This window comes from Leptonotus elevatus, chromosome 16 (assembly GCF_054856555.1).
Source record: "Leptonotus elevatus isolate MCC_2025b chromosome 16, RoL_Lele_1.0, whole genome shotgun sequence".
NCBI classification, from domain to species: Eukaryota; Metazoa; Chordata; class Actinopteri; order Syngnathiformes; family Syngnathidae; genus Leptonotus; species Leptonotus elevatus.
The window spans coordinates 19,172,002-19,194,032 of record NC_141254.1 but is presented as its reverse complement, the minus strand read 5'-3'; the positions used below and the strand labels follow the sequence as shown (position 1 = coordinate 19,194,032).

Here is a 22,031-nt window from a genome sequence, read left to right as displayed (position 1 = left end):
TATCCACTCATGTTTTATTGGAGAGATGCACACCCCTAACACCATTTTACAAGTATTATATACTGTGTCATGCTCCCAGTTGGTTGTGATTGAATGGAATTCATCATGTCATTGACTTGAGCAAGAAGAGTTGAGACTTGCTTTATTGGACTCACACAAACAAGCATGAACAATGTGGACCACTCTCCAGACAAAAAGCAACAAAAACACAAACAATGCGTCCTACAAAGCGCCATGTTTTCGACGGCGTCCGGGCCTCTGCTGCTTCTTGTTCAGAAGTTGCTGGATGCGTTTGTTTTGCGTCCGCTCTCGGACAGATGGCACCCGGGGCACAAAGTGGCTCTGCGGGCCCCTTGACCCGTCGGCGTCTAATCCCACGATGCCGTAGGAAACCTCGCCACCCAAGTCCTTGGCCATCTTCGGAGACATCGGCGGAAAGGAAGATGAACGTCCGGCAGCGGCAGCGGCGGCGGCGGCGGCGGCAGCGGCGGCAGCGGCGGGGCTCCTCCCGCTGGGGTTGATGACACTATCGGATGTTCTGAGGGATGTCGTGAGTGACGTTTGACTGGTGGCGGTTACCATGGCAACATGGGTTACCATAGCAACAGTGGGCGTGGGTTCCGTGAGGAAAAATGGCGGGACAGACATAGGAGTGACGAGCTTGGCGGCGTCCTGGGAGGCCGAATACTCGTCGTCGTAATCCACGTAAATAAAATCGGTGGTGCTGGGGGGCGGAGTCACTGTCCACGCACTACTGGTAGGGGAGGGGCTTGGCTGCGGTGTCACTGTTGTGGACACACTAAAAAGCACCAAAAAGAGCACAATGGGCATGTAGAAACAAGTATTAGCCTCTTGTGTCCCTTTTTCGATCACAAAATTAGAAATTGTGTGACGGACGGTAGGTACGCTAACCATGACGCTTCTAACGATGCTCACGTGACACTAACAACAAAACTAACCTCGACACTACAACAATGCTACCTTTATGCTAACACCAATACTAACTGTAATGATAACAACAATGCTTACTGTATGTGATGCTAACAACAATGGTAAACTGAAGCTAACAAAAATGCTACCATGATATAGCAACAATGTTGATTGATGCTAAACAACAATGATACAATGAAGAAACAAATGCTAACCCTATGAACAAGCATGAACACTAATGAACACTTAAGAGGGTCATTTTCCGGTAATTTGATTAATAACGGTAACGACATACCTCATTGAATTTCCTTTTGAAGATCAATCAATTTGACCGATATTAAGATTTGATCAATTGGTAGCTCTTATCATTTAAAAGCTAATGATTGTTTCCAAGAAGAAAAAAGGGGCAGTAAAGTACATTTAGACTTTTAATATCAAAATGTCTTTATCGCTAAGAAAAAAACATGTTTTACAAATTTCTTGATTGCTATTGATTGAATTATATGGAAATGACCCATAAACATGTCTGAACGAAGCGTATGAAGGCAGTTGCGGATCACCTGAAGTTGCTGCAGGACTTGCAGCATATTTGTCTGTAGCCAGCGTTGGCGCAGTTGCGACTGAGCGACTCCATTCGACAAAATGCAGAGCGGTCACCACGGCAACGCTGCCCTGCAGAAACAACATCAGCTGTCACGACAGCATAGTAGAAAAGGAATAGAAAGAACAAGTTTGCAGTACTCAAGGTGATCTTAGCAAGCGGGACGTCCGTACTGGTTCTGGACAGCCATTGAACCATGAAGTTCTTCGGGTCACCTGCACCAGAAAAACAAAAACTGGCATTCACTTGGGTCTCTTCATGGACGGAGCTATGTCTGTGCCAGTTGAATTTGTACTACAATTTCTAACACTGACTTTTTAGTTTAAAAACACAATTATATCAAAATAAATTTCCTTAAAAAAATCAACATATAAAAAAATCTGCTACATTGGAAAATTTGACTCAATTATAAGTAAAAAGTAATCCTCCAAGTAGTTAATTGAATAAAAAAAAAGTACTTCGTGAAAAAAATTACTGAAAAATGGAGCTACACGCAATGCACGCTTACCGCCACATGGTGGCGCTCGACATGTGCGGCTGGCGGTGGGCGGGACCAGGCTGCAGTTCCCCGAAGATCCTTCGGGCTGGACGCAGGCCACCTGACGCTCCTGCGTGCCGTTGCCGCAGGTGACGGAACACTGCAACACAGAAGTTGCATCACTGCTACCCTTGAACCTGCAAACAACTCCAGCCCCCTCCCATCCCCACCATCCCCCCTCACCGGTGTCCAAGGCCCGGCCCGCCACACCGCCGGGCACAGGAATCGGTTGCAGGGCTGCTTGGGGTCCGGCCGGCGGTCTTGGCACAGGTCGCTGTTGACGGAAAGCCGCCGCCCACCGACGGAGACCAGCTGGCAGCCCACCCAGCGACGCTGCCACCCGCTTTGTCCACAGGAGGCGCTGCAGGCCTCCCAGCCACCGGTCATCCAGCTGGTTGGTTGGGAGCAGGAAGTGCTCAGTGTGTACACGACGGGGCTCACCGAGTGTTATTATGATGATGGGATGTCACAAAGTAACTCTGAAGACCAGTTGAGTGTTCACGATATGACTGATGTTACGTCACGGCCAGGTGAGTGTTGTGACAAACGTATAATGTTACCGTGGTGACCATTCAAGCGTTGCGTGTGACCGCCTGATGAGACCTTGATGGCCGATAGTGTATACGTGACGACTGTCCGAGGTCACTCAATTGATCATTTGAGTGTTAGTTTTACGGTGACGAAACTGTGGCGACATTTGAGTGTTACCATAGCAATTGCCTGACATTACTGTGGTGACCATCTGAGTGTTGGGTGTTACCGTGTGACGTTACCGCGGTGACCAGTGGTGTTAGGTGGCGACTGTCCGACATTATCGTCATGTGATTGTTACCATAATGACCAATAGTTCACGGGACAACTGTCTGACATTACCATGGTAACCATTTGAGAGTTGAGTATTTCCGTGACTACCATCTGACATTAGTGTGGTGACCATATGAGTTTTGGTATTTGCTATGATGACCAGTTGAGGGTTACTTTAACCAGTGTCTGATGTTACTGTGGTAACCATTTGCCTGTTACCACGATGACCAGTAAAGTGCTCCTGTTACAACTGTCTGCTGTTACCGTGGCGGGCTGCAGACGTCGAGGTTGCAGGTGCGCGTGATGGCTCTCGGTTTGCTGATGTTGGAGCAGAACGTTCTCTGAACCATCACTCCGTCGGCCTTCCGTCGGCATCCGAAGCGGGTGTACTGTTTCCCTGGCGACCAGAGGAGGAAGGGGAGGAGGAGTCAATGGTGGTCCGTTTCCACGGCAACCGGGCGTCGTCGTACCTCCTCCGCACGACTTGGAGCACACAGACCACTGCTTGAGCGCCCACTCATAAAAGATGGCATCCTCCTGGACCAGGTTGGACTCCAGCGAAGAGCGCAGGTGGTCCTGGATCACGTACTTGTAGGACACCGTCACCTTGGTGTCGCCGTGGGAACGGAGCTGACGGAAAGATTGTCATGCTTCTCAAGTCAGATTTTTTTTTTGTCTCACCAGAAAAAAAGTTTGATTCCAGCCTTTCCCGTTCTTTAGTAATGAGCGGTTGGTTTCACCCAAATCACAGGTTTCTGACCATAAAGCGGTGAAAATTAGCTTTTTGTGAAATTCGATTTTAAGCTGAATGATGACGCCACTATGACGGCAAACTCAATCATCAAAAATTGGCAAACAATCTGCCATCTTTTGGCCAGTTTTAAAAGCGCTAATATGGGCCAATTAAATGAATCAACAAGTCGAGCAGTAATGATTATACAGTATATTATTGTATGAGTTAAGACAGCCCCGGCCATTGTGGTGGTCAAGCATACGTCTATGTCATAAGGTGACCGGATTGGGAGGCCGAGCGCTTACCATGAGGACCACAGCATACTTGAGCGGCCCCTCGGTCTGCACCACCTCCTGCTCCTCGTTGTGAGTGTACTGCCAAGCCACGCCCATCTCCACCAGCTTGCGCGACTCCGGCTCCATGTCTTCATCGTTCAGGAACAGTCGCCCGCTCTCCTGGTTCTTCGCCGCTAAACAACCGAGAAAGGAAGGATGATTCGGGTGGCGAGCTACGCGGGTCGGCTCGAGATACAGCGGCGCCCCTACCGAGGACGTGAGGCGTCCTTGTAAACTCCTGCACCAGGAGGTGTCTCGCCCCTTGAGGAATCTCCAGAATCTTCAGGTAGCCTAAACCACAGGCGACAAGCCATCAAGTCAGAGGACACCAACCTTCCGTGGGGCTCGGAGCAAAAGTGGTCGCCGGGCCCTCAGCAGGCGCCGCATCGGCTGAAGGTTCACCCATGATCATTGAGTCACCTGTTCTGTTGGCACTGCGACTGAAGTTTCCTTTGATCACACGGCAGCGCGAGTGGTCTCCACCGCACACCCCGCAGCGGTCCTCTTGGCGGTCCGACGCAATTTCGCCATCACAGCCCACGTGCTGCAAGGAGACGAGGAAAGGATGCAATAGGACAGTAAGGAAGGACAGAAGGACCGTGGAAATGAGACGGGACGAGGAAAGTAGAGAGAGCAGACCCCATCGAGGAGACACGCCTTACTCGCCTAATGAAATGATAAACATATGTATGAGATGAGACGAGATAAAGACCTCACACTCTCCTCGCACGCACACGCTGTGGGCGTCATTGTAGGAGCACAGCGTCCCATCATGCACCGCTCTCTTCATGGAAACCAGCTCCCCCGTCTCGTTGGAGCGGCAGAACAGATTGCAGCGTTCGTCAGCTGGTGGAACGCATAAGGGCGAGTGAGACAAAAGCGAATGAGACATCCAGTCAAGAGTGAGACATGTGGACACATGGGCAGTGAGAGCGGGTGCGATATTGTGGCCCTTGTGGGTAAGAGATCAGTGAGACAGGTTAAGTGAGACTTTTTTCAGGGAGCCAGCGTCCCCGTGAAGCCAAGTCCTGTCTGAACTTCCACGTGTTTGTGGTTTCAAAGAGATGACTTGAAACCAAAAGAACATTCCCAAAAGATGGCCTAATGACTCGAACATGTGGTGTGCGCGCACACGCACACACAGACACAGACAGGCAAGCTCATCATATTGTGCGTGAGGGGGGTGCACGTGTGTGTAGTTACGGTCGGCGTGTTCGACAGGCAGCCAGTGATGTTTTTTCCCCTCGTATTCAAAAATGTCATCCCAGACGCTACACTGCTCTGCCCTGAAAGACACCACATGTCAAGTCAGTACAAGTCATTCCAGGACATTCCTGGCAAGCTATTCCAGGTTTTGATAAGTCAAGCCAAGTCATTGCAAATCACTCAAAGTAATACTAAATCAATCCAGTCATTCCAATTCATAAAGTTCTTACAAGTTGCTCCAAGTCATTTCAAACCATTCCAGGCCATTTCAGGGCATTCCAAGTCATTACGTTATCCCAGTTTATTCCAAGTCAGCAAGTCATAACGGTCATCAGATCATTCCAATTCATTCAGTTCTTACAAGTCATTCCAAGTCACTAGTTATTAAATCATTCCAGTCAAGTTATTCCGAGTTGTCCCATCCAGACATCGTAATTCCAGGGCATTCCAAGTGATGGTAAGTCCTTCCAGTCATTAGGTCATTCTAAATCACCCAAAGTCATTCCAAGTCAATCCAAACATCAAGTCATTCTAAATCATCACAAGTCACACCAAGTCATCAGTTCAGCTCACCAAGTCATTCCACATCATTCCATCATTTGGTCAATGTCAAGGTCTATGTCCCCAAGTATTTTCAGGTCATTGAGCCGATTGCATTAGTTGTTCCAGATGTTTTTTTCTGAGACAACATGAACAGGACAGTTGTGATCGAGTCAATACCCTGAGAAGTCAAAGACGTTGTCATCACATCAGTCAAATCACTTATCGATTCCATCATTTCATTCCACATTGAAGTTTGGCGTCTTACTGACCTGAAGTCGTACATGGGGGGACACTGGTGCTGTTGGTTGCACAGTTGAAACTCAAAACTGTTTCCGAAGCAGGTCCGCCCCCCGTTGGCCGGCCTGGACGCAACAACAGTAAGCGTTTGATTGTTATCCACGGCTGTGAGTGCTTTGAGTATCAATGGGCCGCTCACTCACGGTGGGTTGTCACAGTTCCTGGAGCGGATCCGGACGCCGCCTCTGCAGCTCCTGGAGCAGTTAGTGTAGGCACTCCATGCGCTCCAGCCACCATCTTGTCTCAGGAGATTGACCGTCAGCGTGATGCAGAAGCCTTTGAAGCAGTGCTGAGGAAGATGTAGACGTGCGCCATGGAGACGGACTCATTCAGAGCATCGGTGAACAGCGGTGGCAACTGGGCGCTCACCATGCCGGGTCCGCACGGCGTCCCGTCCAGAGGCGGACCTTTCATGGCTCTGCAGAACAAAGGATGGTTGTAGTCGCTGCACCACAGCTGCTGGCAAGGCTGCGGGTTGGTATACTGACAAGAACATCAAACAGACCAGCATGGATCAACACCTTCCTAATAAAGAGACCAAACCATAAAGACACCAAAGTGGATGGTAGAGAGGACCCTGCCTTAACAACCCCAACAATACAACTACTATGACCACAACTTTACCAAACAACAAGCAAGCAAATAGCAACAGAACATCAGTAATGACAACAATAACATCCAAAACAAAGGCAACAGCAACACAACCACGGTGACAACAAGATCAACAATAAAGCAATAACTTCAGCAACAATGACCCCAACAATGACAACAGCACCTTCTTGAAAACAACAGAGACAAGGAAAAAGGCCAAAGTAGACTTACAGCAGTACAACTTCCGTATCCTGGACCGAAGTCAAAGCTGCACTGCTGCTCCATGGAGTACTCGAACCCTGGCAAAAGGGGTGGAGTTGGCCAGTCGGGGCTAAATGGGTCATCTCGCAGACAGTCGTATGTGCTAACCAGGGAAACACAAACATTCATGACACAGGGATGGGACAAGAAGGGGACAGGACGTTTACAGAAAGTGGACAGAAAATGGACAGCAAAGAGGCAGGATATGGCTAGGAAGTCGCCAGTAAATTCAAAGTAAGTTTACAGAAAAGGGACAATAATGGGTAGGAAGGGGACAGGAAATTGACATGAAGTGGACAGTAGGTTGGGGGGGGGGACAAATAGCGGACAGGAAAATGAACTAGAAATGGACAGGAAGTAAGGAAGTTGTAGATAGGAAGCGGACAAGAAGTGGACAGGAAGTGGACATGAAATGAACAGTAGAATGACAAGTGAACAAGCAGTGGTCAAGAAGAGGACAGGAAGGGGACTGCAAGTTAGGATGCAGTGGACAGGCAAGGGACAAGCAGTGGACACTGGACAGTGGAAGTGGAAGAAGGTGAACAGGAAATGGAGGGTAAATGGAAATGTGGTGCGTTCTTACTGTAGGTACTTGTGCAGCTCGCTCCAACTGCATCTGGACCAGTGGTAGCGGTAGAACGTGGCCTCCACTTGTGGTGACATGATGCTACCCAGGAACACGTCATCGTCGCACTCGTTGGCCTCGCCGTCGTGCTCCATACCCAATCTGAGCGGGGACATGTGCTTAATGCTAACACTAGCAAGGGCTACTATTTTTGTGCTCGCATGTTTTTGTGCCTCACACATGTCCAATTTCGTGAGCTGCGACGAAGGCTGATGAGAAACCGTCCTCGAAGACCAGAACGCAGCTTTGGTGCATTTTACACATTCCTGTGACGGGAGCGTAGCCTGCACAGAGCACAATTATTGCTGGCGTATTAGAGCTATGCTAGTAGTGCTAAGAGTCATAGTAGAAGTGGTCACACTAGCATCAGTCACTTTAGCGTTCATGTTGTGTTAGCAGTAGTTGTAGTGGGAGTCATATTAGCATACCCATTAGTACTGTATTGGCATTAGCATTATGTCATATTAGGAGAGGAGCCTGGCCCTAGCATTGGTACCCTGCATGCCCGAGGGTCCAAACTCTCGTCTGCTCAGGTAGACCAGGTGGTCATGCTGCTGGTTGGGGTTCTGCTCCCTCTGCTGGATGTACGACCAGCCGCAGACATTCTCCAGGCTTTTCTGGGCATTGCCCACCGAGATGAGCTCCTGGGACTGGAGGAGAAACCTGTGAGTATCACAACTATTGATGACTAACGATATTTGGTCTGGGGAATGTTTGTGGTACCTTAGCTGGAGACAGCATGATAATTCGCACGAGAACGATGTTGACGTTGGCACCAAGGGACTGATCTTGATAGATCTCGTTAACCTGCAACACATCATTCTAAACTCTGAAGGATCTGCTTCAACTTCTCCATATTCTTCTCAACTATTAACTCAGAATTTTATCCTAAAATCACAGATGGGGACGACAGTCATGTGGCTTGATTACAGTGAGATTTAAGGTGCTACTTTTAAGACAATTTGATTGGCTATAACTCATGAAAGACTCTACTTAGTGTTCATGAGACTGGATTAGACTTGATTAGACCTGAACATAACTTCACAGGTCTTGCCTGTTGACCATTTGCTATGATGCAGAGTACAGAGATGACCGAAGCAAGTATCATGGAGGAAGCTTCCGAAATTATTACATTTAGATTCAAGGGTTACGTTTATGATCAAATCGTAAAAAGAGAGAGACAAAATGGTCAGATGCAAGGTTTGCAGTTGAAAGAACACAACAACCACGACATCGCATTTCATTCATTACTATGAAATCTACAGACGGTCTAACTGATGTTAACCTCACAGCTTCACCAATAACTCATCAAACATGAACTAAACTTGACTTGCTTGAAATTTGGTGGGCACTACATTTGTCCTGCTTGGTTTCTGCCACAGCAACTTGGGACTTGCTTGAAAGTTAAAGGTTACAATTTGAGACATAATTATAACTTGCACTTATGTGACTTACTCCCACCTCTGGTGCATCCACTTACGATGTTCATCAGGGTGAGAAGATATTTCTGGACATGTTGCTGTCCATGGAAAAGAAGAACAGAATAATCCACAGCGAGCAGGACCTGCGGAGGGACGGGGATGAGTGCTGTGATTGGCTGCAAAGGAACATATGACTTCCTTTACCTCTATGTTAAACATATCTGCCTCTTCGATGTAGCGCCGCCGCCGCCGCTGCCAACCCGAGGCGGACTTGGGCCTCAGCAGATCTGAGGAACCTAAGAGAGGTCCTGAAGACACCGTAAAGCTCTTCCGTGAATTTCAACAGATGTCATTGTGGGATTTGACAACTATGAACAAGAATTCCTCTGACCTCGTAAGAAGTCAGCAGTTTGATTGACTGCCCGTTGTTTGGATTTGATGATAGCGGATGATGGATAGACAATGTGTGCTTGTGCTCCTTCGCTGTCCTCATCTTCGCTCTGGCCTCCTGGCCTCCAGCGATGCAATGGCTCGATGAAAAATTCCTTCTCACTTGTTCGGATCATCCCAGCCTGCGGGCACACACATAATCTAATCCTCTACTGAAGATCTACTGGGGATCTGGGGAGTGTTTGCTGAGGATCTAGTAATGGTTTACTGAAAGTCTACTGGAAATCTACTGAGTGTTTGCTGAGAATCTATTGAGGGTTTAGTGAAAGTCTGATGAAGATCTATTGAGTGTTTACTGAAAATATAGTTACAGAATTAGAGAACATTCTCTGAAGATCTGTAGAAGATCTACCGAAGACCTACTGGAGATCTGCAAAAGTTATGCTGCTTACCTACAGAAGATCTACTCAGGATCTACTCGAAGGGTACAGAACCTCTATTGAGTTCTTACTGGAGGTCTAGTGTAGATTTACTGGAGGTCAACAGAAGATTTACTGAAGAGCTACAGAATATCTAATGAAGATTTCGAGAAGATCAATCGAGGACCAACTGGAGATCTCCATACTGAAGATCTACTACTGAGTGTTTACTGAAAATCAAGAGAATATCTACTGAGGTTTTACCAAACGTTTACTGAAGATCTGCCAAGTGTTTGCTCAGTAAATACAGAATATCTATTCAGGATCTATGGAAGATCTGCTCTGCATCTGCACACCATCTAATAAAGAGCTACTAAGGAGCTGATGGATGTCTCCTGGGGGTGTACTGAAGATTTACTGTGGGTCTATTGAAGATCTACTGAGAGTCTACCGAGGTTCTACCAAGTGTCCCCCGAGGGTCTAGAAATAATCTCGAGCAGATGCAGTGAATGGAGGATTGTGGCTGGTGGAGAACAGAACAGGAACAGAACAGGAAAGGTGTTGCAGGCAACAGGAAGTTTGCAAATAAGACGTGTTTCAAAATAAGAGGGAGTGTAAGTAAAAGTGAGGAGAAATCCTTCCCGTGCGAGTGTTTGTGCAGCTCATTCCTTTCAACAAGTCTCATCTTTCCACAGCATCTGGATCCCATCACAGCTGCACTCTGTGCAGTCAGACGTTGAAAACGTCTGCGTGCACTGCCAGTGTGCACGTGGCTGCTGATTTTTACAACTCGCCTCTCTCATTCCTTTCAGATATCTGACATTGTGACTACATTGTTTCCTAATCTTTAATGAGTCAAGGAACACAAAATATATTGCAGGGACGCAAACAATATAGCGGAAGTTCGCGGCCACTGTAATAATGATGATCTCGACTCAATTTTCTCACCAATGTACTTTGTGTAAAATTTGGGCCTGTTTGGTCGAACACTTCGCAATTATTCTTTTGTCTTAATGGCAACAGGTGGGCATTGCACCTTCTGCCATCTAGTGGAAAGCATTTCAAGTAGATGACCAAATATACATTATCTGTCGTTAATAAGGCATTATTTTTGTATTATTAAAGTAAAATTGGATCATTTCCCGCAACACACCTGATGATGACACACTCGATGTGCTTGGGAATCGCTGGCTTACTCATCACATTTTTCTTTGTTCACACACAATCGCAGCGGCTCACTAAGTTTGTCTTCAAAATCAACAGACGAGAAACAAAACAAACTCCAGATCAGTTCCATTCATCGAAAACGTCATACGATACTACCTCATACTTTCCGACTTCACATTTTCCTATTTCGCATCATGCAACTTTATACCAGTGTCTTCATACTTTCTGATTCATTCTGTACTCCAAAACAGCTTTTTTACTTTCACATTTTCGTACTTCGTACTCTGCGACTTCATACATGACTACTTGATATACCGCAGCGCTTGATACTATGATTGGCGTTATATCATCTGACGATACTAGCTATGTTTAGATCATATACTCAACATTATATTTGATAGTGCTTGATCGTTTTCTTGTACGAAGTACTTCGCATGTCAGTAACATACAGTAAGTACAATGTGTAAGGTAGCATCGTGTATAGTGTACTTTTTGCTAGCACTAACCCTATACTTGATATTATACCGTATACTTGGCAGTGTACTGCTGCGACTGACCTAAGCTAACAAGCTAACAGCTGAGTAGCAGAATGTCAGTGATGCTAATATGCTACTGGTTTGCTAACGAGCGTATGGTTAGCATGCCAAGCAGTGCTTTTGAGAGGCGGCACCCACCAGTCCGTCACAGTTGCTAAGGGCAACGGCTGTGTCCTCCATGTTGGACACGCCCCCTGTGTAGAAGCATCCGGTCTCCTCAATTGGCTCTGAGCGTTTATATCCCGACTCCTCCCACCACTCCATGGTGGCGCGCGGGGCCACCAGGCGGCGGTTGGCACGCAGCCGCAGGTGCAGCTCCTGTCCAAACACCGTCACGTTGTAGAACAGCTCCGACCCCGAGTCCGGCTGCGACGTCCATGATGTCTCGCTCCAGGGGGCGTGTCTTTTGCTGCGGGGCGGGGAGTGGGCAGAGACTGACGCCGACAGGAAGTGGCCCTGCGAATCGGTTCTGATTGGACGAACCACGCTGAACTCGGACAAAACCTCATGGAGTGAATCTGAGAAAGACAATCCATCACCTCATTGAAAATGAGGAATGCAAGCCAACACCTCATTGATCCATTATGACTTCAAAAACAAGAAACACACACCTTCACCTCATTAGTCAATGATCTATTTTTTTCAGAGGAGAAACACAATCCAACACCCGATGAACAAAATGACGACTGTTTTCAAATGACAAACACAATCAGTCACCTCATTGATAACTTTTCCAGCTGTCACAGACTTTCCAGCACATGATTTGCGGCATGGAAACTTGTTGGAAGGCTACGACCACTCCGTCTTGTTTCTTATTAGAGAAAATCGAAGACGCCACTGGTATGCCTGTGATGACTATTATTTATGGCGTCTGTGAACTTGAGCTATACTGCTCGATGGAAATTGATATTCGCTGAGTACAAGACAATATTTCTACTGACTAGTGACGCCATGTATTATCATTCATCCCTAATTCTGTACTGTTATGATCTGTTTGTCTTTGATTTAAGTTTGCAACCTAACCTAAAGCTCCTATAAATAGTTGACATGAGAAGTAAAGATAAAAAAAAAGTTGATTAAGCGTCCGCTACCGTTTTGTCAGACTTTTCAAGTTCAAGCAGGCTAAAATCGCAAGAGAATTTAATACACATTCATAATCCATAATAATGTTTTTACAGCTTTACATAGATTTATGTAAGGTAATCATTCAATCAATATACACATTTGCACTCTAGATGAATGAATGAAGTAAGCACAGACTGTAAAGTATGTTGTATCATACACAGGACATATTTACACAACAGTTTCTATTCATGGAGTACTTCCACTCTGATTACATGAAGTTCAATTAATGATCATATTAGTAGTACTACTACTCGAGTAGAAGTATTTGTGGTTACCTGTGCTGAAGGTGCTGACGGCTGAGAGGCGCACAAATACAATAAACACCGCGCACACTAACAAGTCCATATCTTCATGTCTTCACGTCTTCATGGCTTCATATCTTCTTCTTGTCCCGGCGGCTGACTCTCACTGTGTGTGCGTGAGTGTGTATGCGCACTCATGCAACACACAAGTCCTCCCGACTCTTGACTCCACCCACACACTCTATTCCATGTGTATGTGTGTGTGTGTGTGTGTGTGTGTGTGTGTGTGTGTGTGTGTGTGTGTGTGTGTGTGTTGCCAGTGACGTCAAAATCAGTGAGAAAGAAAACAGTAACATGATAAAATAACTGTGCACATGGATTCTACACTGTAGCCAATCAGAGCAGCTGAAGCTGGGTGATGTCATTGGCTGGGACGGCCTCCACAGGGAGTAGGAGAAGGAAAAGGAAGAGGAGGAGGAGGGGAAAAGTCAGGGGGAAGTTGAGGAGAAGTAGCAAGAGGAGGAGGAGGAAGAACAGGAAGTAAAGGAGGAAGAGGAGGTGGAAGATCATGATGATGACGAGGAGCGTCGCGTTTCTGCGATCCAGGCGACGAAGGCCGAGACTCTGGCGTAGACGCCGGGTCGCTCAGGCCGACCGCAACCAATCCCAAAGGAAGTGACACCTGTTGGCGACCAACCACACAGGATGTTGATTCCCAAGTGTTGGTTGTGAAATGGACGAGTTGAAAGGAAACTGACCAATCAGGGTCCAGCGTCCTTCCTCCTCACACATGAGTGGACCGCCAGAGTCGCCCTGTGTGAAAAAGTCAAACGATGAACTTAGACTTCTCTTCCGGACGTCTAACCGAGGGGGTAGATGGAGATCACCTGACACGAGTCGACTCCGCCCTCCGGGAAGCCCGCACACAGCATGTTGGACGTGATGGTGTACTCAGCCAAGGCGCGCTGGCATGACACCCGGTCCACCAGGGGAACCTTGGCCTCCTGCAGAATGTCTGGAAGAGAACCTGTGCAACACACACACACAGTCAAACAGACTGGTAGGAGAGACAGATAGATGGACCGATGAACAAGTGACTGACCCTCCTCAGCTTCCAGTCCCCATCCAGCAATCCAACATTTCCTTCCGGCTGTAAACTCTTGACCGTTTTCAGGTAAACACACTGGTTGCATCAGATCTGTGCATGAACACACACACACACACACACACCCACACACACACACACACACACACACACACACACACACACACACACACACACACACACACACACACACACACACGCACACATGCAGCCGTTGAGAGTGTGTGGTCCATTCAGGAAGAGGAAGTTGACTTCCGCATTACTGTCACAGGAACAGCAAGTCTACTTCCTCAAGACTACCACAGGAACCAGAGGTCTACTTTCCTAAAACCATCACAGGGACAGGAAGTCAACTTCCTTACTACTATTACCAGGACAGGGAGTCTACGAAATAGGGATTCTGCTTAGCTACTACCATCACAGGAATAGGAAGTCCACTTCCTTACTACACTCACAGGATCAGGAAGTCTATGGAAAACCAAGTCTACGGCCGATTCTCAATATGAAGAACAGATTGATGACACTTCACGAGATCACAAGAACAGATAAAAACATCAATTGAGAAACGGCATAATTCCTCGCAACTATCACAGGAACAGGAAGTAGATTTGTGTACTTTTGTGTTGTAGTACCGGTGAAGTTGGCCGGCGTGCTGAGGCGCATCATGGCGATGTCAGCCTGTTTGGTGAGTCTGTTGTAGTGTGGGTTGATCAGCACAGCATCAATTTGGAACGAGTGCACGTCACCGGCGTGGCTCTGAGCTTGAAGACCCAACTTGGCCGACCACCGGCTCAGGGGGCGGTCCTTCCTGTCAGAGATGCGTCAGCTCGGCCTTGGCGGCGTCTCGTCCAACTTGTCAGTCACTCAAACGTCTCAATCATCAGCCAGGTGGTCTCACCCGTACACACAGTGGGCGGCGGTCAGCAGCCAACGGCGACCGAGCAATGTGGCACCGCACACGTGGCGACCATTCCAATGCAGCGACACCATCCACGGCCACGCTCCTTTTGCGGCATCCGACCCACCCACCACTCTGACCTCCCCTTTTTTAGAAAAAAGCGGTGTGGCAAGGGAACCGCAAGTAATTGAGCCCCCACCCCCATCCCCGCCAAAATAGTTTCATAGGTTATAGTTCAAACAATTTGGCAGTATCTTGTGACATCTTCACACTTTACAGATAGAACACAAAACTACGGCAATAGCTTCGAAGAGGTGATTTTTCTTCAGCGACTATCTCATGTTAGGTGCCACAGAACAAACCAATACATCGATCAAACAGCAAATTCATTTTTCATTGTAGTTTCCCGCTCTTACCGTCCCTGGCTGCTGATTGGTTCATGGTGTCATTGGCGACTAAACGAATGCCGCATGCTGAAATGTATAGACAACAAATGTAATGCGGTGACTTCCATTACTGAGACATGATCGCTACAGATACTCACGCTGGTTGTCACAGTGGAGGGAAACCACGCGGTTGCCGACACAACTGTCACTGTAAAACAACAAACAACGGGCTCTTTGCACAAATCCACTACTTCCCGAACTCAGTACCACTCCTTCATTTCCTGTCTTTCATGATTGGACAAACTGATTAATCCAGGTGTGCCTGCCCTCAATAACCACAACGACAATGGCCAGACACACCTGGATTAATCAGTTTGTCCAATCATGAAAGACCGGAAATGAAGGAGTTGTATTGGGTTCTCTCTCTTGTGACTCGCCATGGCCATCCAGTGTGCATCACGTCTTTGTTTCCAGGTACCTTACGCTAGATTCCAGACTTCCATTACTGGTGACTTTGACACTGGCAAAAGGTGAATCTCCTAGCACGGCAGGCAGCAGAGTGGACACCCCAGACCTGGACAACGACAATAAGCTACAAGAACCTACAAGTAGTCTATTTGTATGTATTGTATTTGTACTGACTAATCAGGTCCTACAGCTAACCTTTCTGTATCCCAGGTTGTGTCAGGTCAGGTCTGACAAGTTGCCAACTGTCTCCCAGCTATTGCCTGGCCTGGTCTTACAAGTGGTCAAATTGTCAGGTTCAGTAAGTATTCTATCTGTATAGTGCATCGCTGTGACTGTAACGTCAAGACCTATAGTTGTACTGGCAGGTCTGATGTCTGAGGTTCTACGAGTACTCCCACTTCCTGACAGATCAGGTCCTACAGTTGGTCTACCGCTATCTTAGGTACTGAAGTGGTCAACCTGTATCCGAAGCGCTGACTGGTCAGGTCTTACAAGCTATCACCATGTATCCCAAGTACTGAAATAGTTTACCTGTATCCCAAGTACTGACAGGTGAATTGAGACAGGTGGGGAGTCCAGGTGTCTGCACAAACGGTAAACCGAGAGGAGGCGATCTGAAACTGGAGACGACTGGACGTGTTCATCTGCAACACAACTGAACCCACACGTCTGTGTAAAGTACTTTGTAAACTTAACGTGACTAAATCCCATTTCACATAATCCATGCTGTCCTTACCACAGTTAGCTTCATCAGAAGCATCACCACAGTCAACCATTCCATCACACTGACGGTTTCCATGGATACAGATCCCTGTCCCACATTGGAACTGGTCCTTAGCGCACGGCTCTGGTTTTCACAAACAAGTACACATACAGCTGAGACCTGTCCACTTCGTATTGGTTGTTGCTTCAGTTCAGCAGACCTCACCTGGAGACCCCAAGCCAACCCCGGAGGTGAAGTTGGCTTTGAACCCCCGTCTGTAACCTGAGCTGTCCGTGAAGAACCAGACTGTGACCTGATTGGTCGTTGAAAACAAGTCATGGGCAGGGCCACTACTTCCGGTGAGAACGGCTATGAAAAGAAAGTTGACAGCACTTTTTACGAATGAGCCATTCATCCATTTTCCTATCCTCAGTAGGGAGGCCGAGACCAGCTAGCTTTGGGCGAGAGGCAGGGTACACCTTGGACTAGCAAACATTCACACTTATGGACAATTTCTTGGTCTTCAAGTAGGCTAACATGCTGTTGCTAACATGTTTTGTGATTTGGGGGAGGAAACCCCATGGGAATAACATGCTTCAGAACTGTAAATTATATCTGCCGACCACCTTGAATATCATCTTACCCAGTAAGGTGGAGTTGGGCCCCACCCCGTCGCGCAACTCTACTGTGTCGTAGTTTTCTTCAACATCCAATTCAAGGAAATGGATTTGGATATTTCGACCAGGGACAGCGTGGAGCGTCCACATGCCTGCGGGAGCAAAGGATATCACATTCGACAACATGTGTAGGCCTTTGTTGACAATCTTTCACTTTACGGCTGAGGTGTTCTCACAGCGAGCTCTGTTCCCGTAGGATTGCGGGTAATTTGGCGAGCTGAAGGTGGAGTTTGGCTCCCACACATCGAAAGGACCTCCGCAGTCAGCTGACCAATCAGAAAATAAAGGGCAGAGTCAGTCGGGTTTCATGCGGTCTAATTATGGCTTGGTGGAGTGGGCAGTGGTCACCTGGTATGGTGGGCGCAGGAGTGGGAGTGGGCACTAAGGTTGGTTCCGGGGGGGCGGGGCCGCAGGGCTCGGATGTCAATGTGATGTCATCCAACGCGATGTCATTCCTCATCCCGCCTTTCTTCAGAGCTTCGAAGACAACCTGCGCACAGTGGACCTGAGTCAGTCTGAAACCATTTGGAGATCATGATTCAAGCAGCTTGAAATCGAGTTTGAAGCACTTTGAAAGTAGTCTGAAATCTAAATTTAAATCTAATTCTAGATTTCAATCAAATTAATTTTATTGTCAGCTTTAAATCAGTTCAAATTTCTTCAGGTTTTACCAGTTTGAAATCAGGTTCAAACATGTTTGAAATCAGTTCGGGCTGTGTAACTTGACCCACCTGCGTGTCAGTGGTGGAGTTGAGGAGCACTTGTCCGTAGTTCCAATTGTCACCATAGTTACCGTCCCTGCGGAACACCACCTTGGCGACGGTGTCTGGAGACACGCTGAGCAGCAACACTTGAAGACAGTGGACGTCTTCTCCAAACATGTGATACCTTCACACGCGCACATAAGGACGCACGCACAAGGTTGACTTTTTATTTGACACCTGTCAATCATCTAATTAGTATATGTCTTTACCAAAAGCGAAGGCACATAGGCTGGGTGGGTTCAGTCAGAGGCAGGCTGTAGATCCTGAAGCTCTTCAGCCATTGGCCGGGACTCAGAGGGGTGATCAAGTAGAAACCTGAATGAGCAAACACGTGTGATTAGCAGCGATGCCAATACGATATACAATACAAATACCCCAAAATATATATACAAATACCCAAGACCTGACCTAGACCTAGTCAAAGGGCTGAGCAAGGACCTTAACCTGATCCTAGACCTTATTCAAGGCAAAATCCACGACTTGGTTCAGGCCCTGATACAAAGCCTGATATGGAGCCAAATCCGAGATCTTATATAAAACCTAATCCAAGACCTATTCCAAGATATGCTCTGTGTCCTGATTTGGAAACTGAGCCAAGACTTGATACAATACATGATATAAGTCCTTAATTGGACCAGCTAGACCTGATCCTGATCCAGGCTGATCCCTGATTCAAGAACAAATCAGTACCTGAACTCATATTGATCAGAGCTAATCAAGGAAGTGATCATACAGTACATCTGATTCTTGACTGAGACCAGAGCCTGATGTTGGACTTGATATTGAACCAAGACTTGACCTCCACATGATGAAAGACCACTGTGTTGAAGTCTGAGTTAGCAAACGCATCACATCAATGTACCTAAGATAACCCAAAGATAACTCACCCGACATGTTTCCTAGTGTGTGGTCTACACTCGGACCACTGAGTGGTGGGAATGTGGCGCCTCTGCTCCGAAGCCAGTCACCGTCGTCTTCGTGGTCCTGCCTCCAGAAGCAAATGCCACGCTCAAACGTGCACGACAGCTTCTCCGAATCTGAAAACAGAGCAACGTCAACAAACTGATGCTGCTTTCGCCACGGCGGGCAACATGTGGGCAGCGTCAGCACCTGAGAATTCCGACAGCTCGCTGGCACTGAAGGTGGCATTAAATCCCAAAACTTCTTCAAAATTGTCTGAGGAAAACTCAACAGTGGATTGGTCGGACTGAAGCCACACAGTCCCCGGAGGGGTGGAGCCCGATAACTCAGCTGCAATTGAAGAATGAATGATGATGATTCAGGACTGGATCTTGATCAAGATTTGTTCCAGGTATGACACAGGTACTAATTCAGGATCTGATCCAAGACTAGATACAGGACTTAATCCAAGATCCGATACAGGACCTGATACACAAATGTATCCAGGCCTGAATCCGGAACCTCAGTAGGGACATGATGTAGACCATATCCAGGATCTAAGACAAGACGTGATAAAAACTTATTAAGGACCTAATCTAAGTCTTGACCAGGATCTTATCCAGGACCTGGTCAAAGACCTGATTCGGAACGTGATCCAAAATCGGATGCAAAAGCTGATCTATGACCTCAACAAGGACCTAAAACATGGAACTTTTTTTCAATATGATCCAGGACCTGATCCAACAACCGATCTAGGACTTGATCCAAGACCTGATCTATGACCAGATCAAGGACCTAAAACATGACTTGATTAGGACCATATCCCGAATCTATTTCAGGACCTGATCCAAGATCTGTGGATCTGAGGATTCTCCTGACCTGCCATCTTCTTCTCATCACCGACTCCTTCGTAAAGTCTCACAATGTCCACAGTCTCTCGGCTTTCAAACTTGTGGAAGTTGACCTGAACAGAAAATCCCCTTTGGACCCTGAAGGCAACAACAAAAAAACATTGATGGTTATACTTCAGCAACGATTGGTTGCTGACCTATTGTGGCCCAGTGCCTTGTGGTAAGTGTCCAAAGTCTCGGACCTGATGATCCAGCGACAGAAGCTGCTGTTTTTGGCTGAGGCGAACCATCCCGTTGGGCCGTGCAGCACGAACTGTCCGTCGCAAGTGGTTGCTATGGAAATAGGAGGATGTGGTCATCATAGCAACAAACAAACGACTCTTATGCAAGCGATGAAGTGCCAACCGCAGCGAGCGGCATCCTCGTCGGAAGCGTCGGCACAGTCGGCGATCCCGTCGCACAGGCGCTCCACATGGACGCACATGGACGAGTGGGCGCAGGAGGTGTGGTCAGGAGGACATGTGACTGGGACGTACGGACACAGGAAATGAGGTCAGGACGTGACACTGGATGTCTGTCTGTCCATATCTCAGAAAGCTTATTCTCAATATAGTCGCACATATTGACAAATATCTAGCTAGCATGTTGCACCCGAGACAAGAAAAGTCTTTCTGACTTGTGGCAGGTGGAGTTGTTGGCGCGACGGTTGGCATGAAGGTTGGCGCGGTGTTATCCAGCTGTTTGTCTGCAGGAAGGCGGCATCATGAGGCCGGTAAACTTTGACCTCTCATCAGCCGTGACCTCACCCGTGATGCGGATGCTGTCTCTGTCCACGACCAATCCTCTGCTCTCCTCCAGTCCCGCCTTCATCTGCTGCTCCGCCTCCTGCCTGTTCACCCGCTGCGTGAACCACAGGTCAAAGGTCACCAGCACGCTGCCCTGACTGAGTGAGGACGTCACCAATAATTCACCAATAATTAACCAGCAATGATCAATGTGTTAAAAAAAATAAAATAATAATTGTCAGCAGTCAATGAGTTCTGTGATCAATAATCAGTGAATATGTGAAGTAATCAAAAATAAATGATCAGTCATCAATATGTTCAGTTCTTAATCATGTGATCAATAGGCAATTCTTAATTATCAGTGTGGCAAAAAAAAATAATCAATTATCGCTTTACTCAGTAACAAATTGTCATATAGGTAGCCAATGTGCTCTATGATCAATAATTGGTGTGCTCCATAATCAATAATAAATCATCAATCAATATTTTTTAATGACTAACCAATGGATAATGATCAGTCCAGTAATTGTTCAATCATTACTGATGAATAATGATTAATAATTAATATGTTTAACAGTAAGGAATCATGTGTTTTGAATCATGTCGATTATCAATAATCAGTGCTCAATACTAATTAGTGTGTTCAGTAACCAATAATTAATGTGTGTAATATTCAATAACTGTGTTTATTAATCAATACCAAAGATCAATAATCAATCTTCAATGATTATTGTGGTCAGATCAGTAATCAGTGTCAATAATAAAAATCATTTGTCAATGATTGTGATCAATAATCAGTACTTTAATCAATAAGTGAGCAATAATCAATATGTTCAAAAACCAGTGAGGAAATCATCAATAATGAGTGTGTGACGTGCGCGCGCGTTCCTCACCTGAATCCGACGACATCACATGACACGAAGCTCCGGCTGAGCCCACCGCGCCTGAACGCCTCGCGCACCTGTCGACCAATCACGAGTCAGCGAAGCAGCTCATCTCCAATGAGATGTCGGCGCTCACCAGGTGCTGGACGTCGAAGGCCAGCGACTTAAAGGCCACGCTGCTGCCGTTCCGCAGATCCTGGCTGAACTCCGCCCCGTGCGTGATCGCCATCTCGCCGCGTAGCCCCGCCCCCTCCACACCTAACACACGTACCGTTCGTTAGCGTTAGCCGTCGCATCGTTGCAACAAATAGATGCATCAAGCTGGCTGCAAAAGCAAATGTTTGTCTAAATGAAAATCCTCAACTCACTTCAACGTAGTTCTTGACACCAAGATGGCGTCAAAGCAATCCTTTTGTTTGGGTCAAGTTTTATATACGTGAGGAAGATTTGACGAGCTCACCCGATGGCCACACGTCCGCCCACATCAGCGCCGTCAGGACGGCGCAGCACAGCAGCAGCAGCATGCATAGCGCCACCAACAGGATGTTGAAGGAAGAACAGCCGCCGCGTCCTCGCATCCTGACCCGCACACACACACACACACACACACACACACACACACACACACACACACACACACACACACACACACACACACACACACACGCACACACACGCACACGCACACACACACACACACACACATAACTTGGCACCTTGACTGATGGATTGATCTATCGATCGAATGATGACCTCAACCCATCACATCAATTATTCATCCGTGAGTCACCTGAGCTTTCGCAATCACAATTCCTTATCAATGGGCTGCTTTTTCTGTCGCGCTTT

The 22,031-nt window shown here is 47.1% G+C and overlaps 2 protein-coding genes across 2 annotated transcripts; both read right to left on the bottom strand.

The window, feature by feature from the left end:
• Positions 1–125: 125 nt before the first annotated feature.
• Positions 126–13,287, bottom strand: LOC147161235 (A disintegrin and metalloproteinase with thrombospondin motifs 2-like). The gene is made up of 25 exons (XM_086098763.1): positions 12,798–13,287; positions 11,536–11,915; positions 9,277–9,457; positions 9,090–9,193; positions 8,945–9,028; positions 8,188–8,271; positions 7,961–8,114; positions 7,643–7,748; positions 7,423–7,566; positions 6,810–6,942; positions 6,357–6,470; positions 6,131–6,276; positions 5,960–6,052; positions 5,145–5,227; positions 4,654–4,787; positions 4,362–4,485; positions 4,152–4,232; positions 3,912–4,075; positions 3,344–3,503; positions 3,138–3,270; positions 2,253–2,460; positions 2,040–2,169; positions 1,672–1,746; positions 1,491–1,602; positions 126–799 (listed from the first exon to the last, which is right to left on the bottom strand). Exons 1-25 carry the CDS (start codon positions 12,865–12,867, stop codon positions 223–225), a joined length of 3,774 nt encoding a protein of 1,257 aa, XP_085954889.1. The 5' UTR covers positions 12,868–13,287; the 3' UTR covers positions 126–222.
• Positions 13,288–13,302: 15 nt separating this feature from the next.
• On the bottom strand, positions 13,303–21,763 carry tmprss15 (transmembrane serine protease 15). The gene is made up of 27 exons (XM_086057608.1): positions 21,646–21,763; positions 21,322–21,443; positions 21,195–21,262; positions 20,323–20,459; positions 20,193–20,261; positions 19,922–20,071; positions 19,759–19,849; positions 19,545–19,654; positions 18,876–19,016; positions 18,653–18,802; positions 17,975–18,080; positions 17,733–17,889; positions 17,350–17,491; positions 17,178–17,267; positions 16,968–17,093; positions 16,550–16,693; positions 16,358–16,468; positions 16,153–16,276; positions 15,632–15,727; positions 15,312–15,361; positions 15,184–15,240; positions 14,768–14,912; positions 14,502–14,677; positions 13,867–13,962; positions 13,652–13,791; positions 13,523–13,577; positions 13,303–13,446 (listed from the first exon to the last, which is right to left on the bottom strand). Exons 1-27 carry the CDS (start codon positions 21,761–21,763, stop codon positions 13,331–13,333), a joined length of 3,087 nt encoding a protein of 1,028 aa, XP_085913734.1. The 3' UTR covers positions 13,303–13,330.
• Between the last annotated feature and the right edge of the window lie 268 nt (positions 21,764–22,031).

Excerpts from the sequence above, each read along its gene's own strand:
- LOC147161235 (XM_086098763.1), bottom strand. The coding sequence starts at position 12,867 with ATGGACTTGTTAGTGTGCGCGGTGTTTATTGTATTTGTGCGCCTCTCA. Across the intron at positions 4,486-4,653 it reads GCGTGCGAGGAGAGTGTGAG|CACGTGGGCTGTGATGGCGA; the intron begins GTCTTTATCTCG and ends GTCTCCTTGCAG. Across the intron at positions 2,170-2,252 it reads GGGCCGGGCCTTGGACACCG|TGTTCCGTCACCTGCGGCAA; the intron begins GTGAGGGGGGAT and ends TCTGTGTTGCAG.
- tmprss15 (XM_086057608.1), bottom strand. The coding sequence starts at position 21,763 with ATGCGAGGACGCGGCGGCTGTTCTTCCTTCAACATCCTGTTGGTGGCG. Across the intron at positions 15,728-16,152 it reads TGTCAGTACTTGGGATACAG|GTCTGGGGTGTCCACTCTGC; the intron begins GTAAACTATTTC and ends GTCGTTGTCCAG. Across the intron at positions 13,578-13,651 it reads GCGGAGTCGACTCGTGTCAG|GGCGACTCTGGCGGTCCACT; the intron begins GTGATCTCCATC and ends TTTTTCACACAG.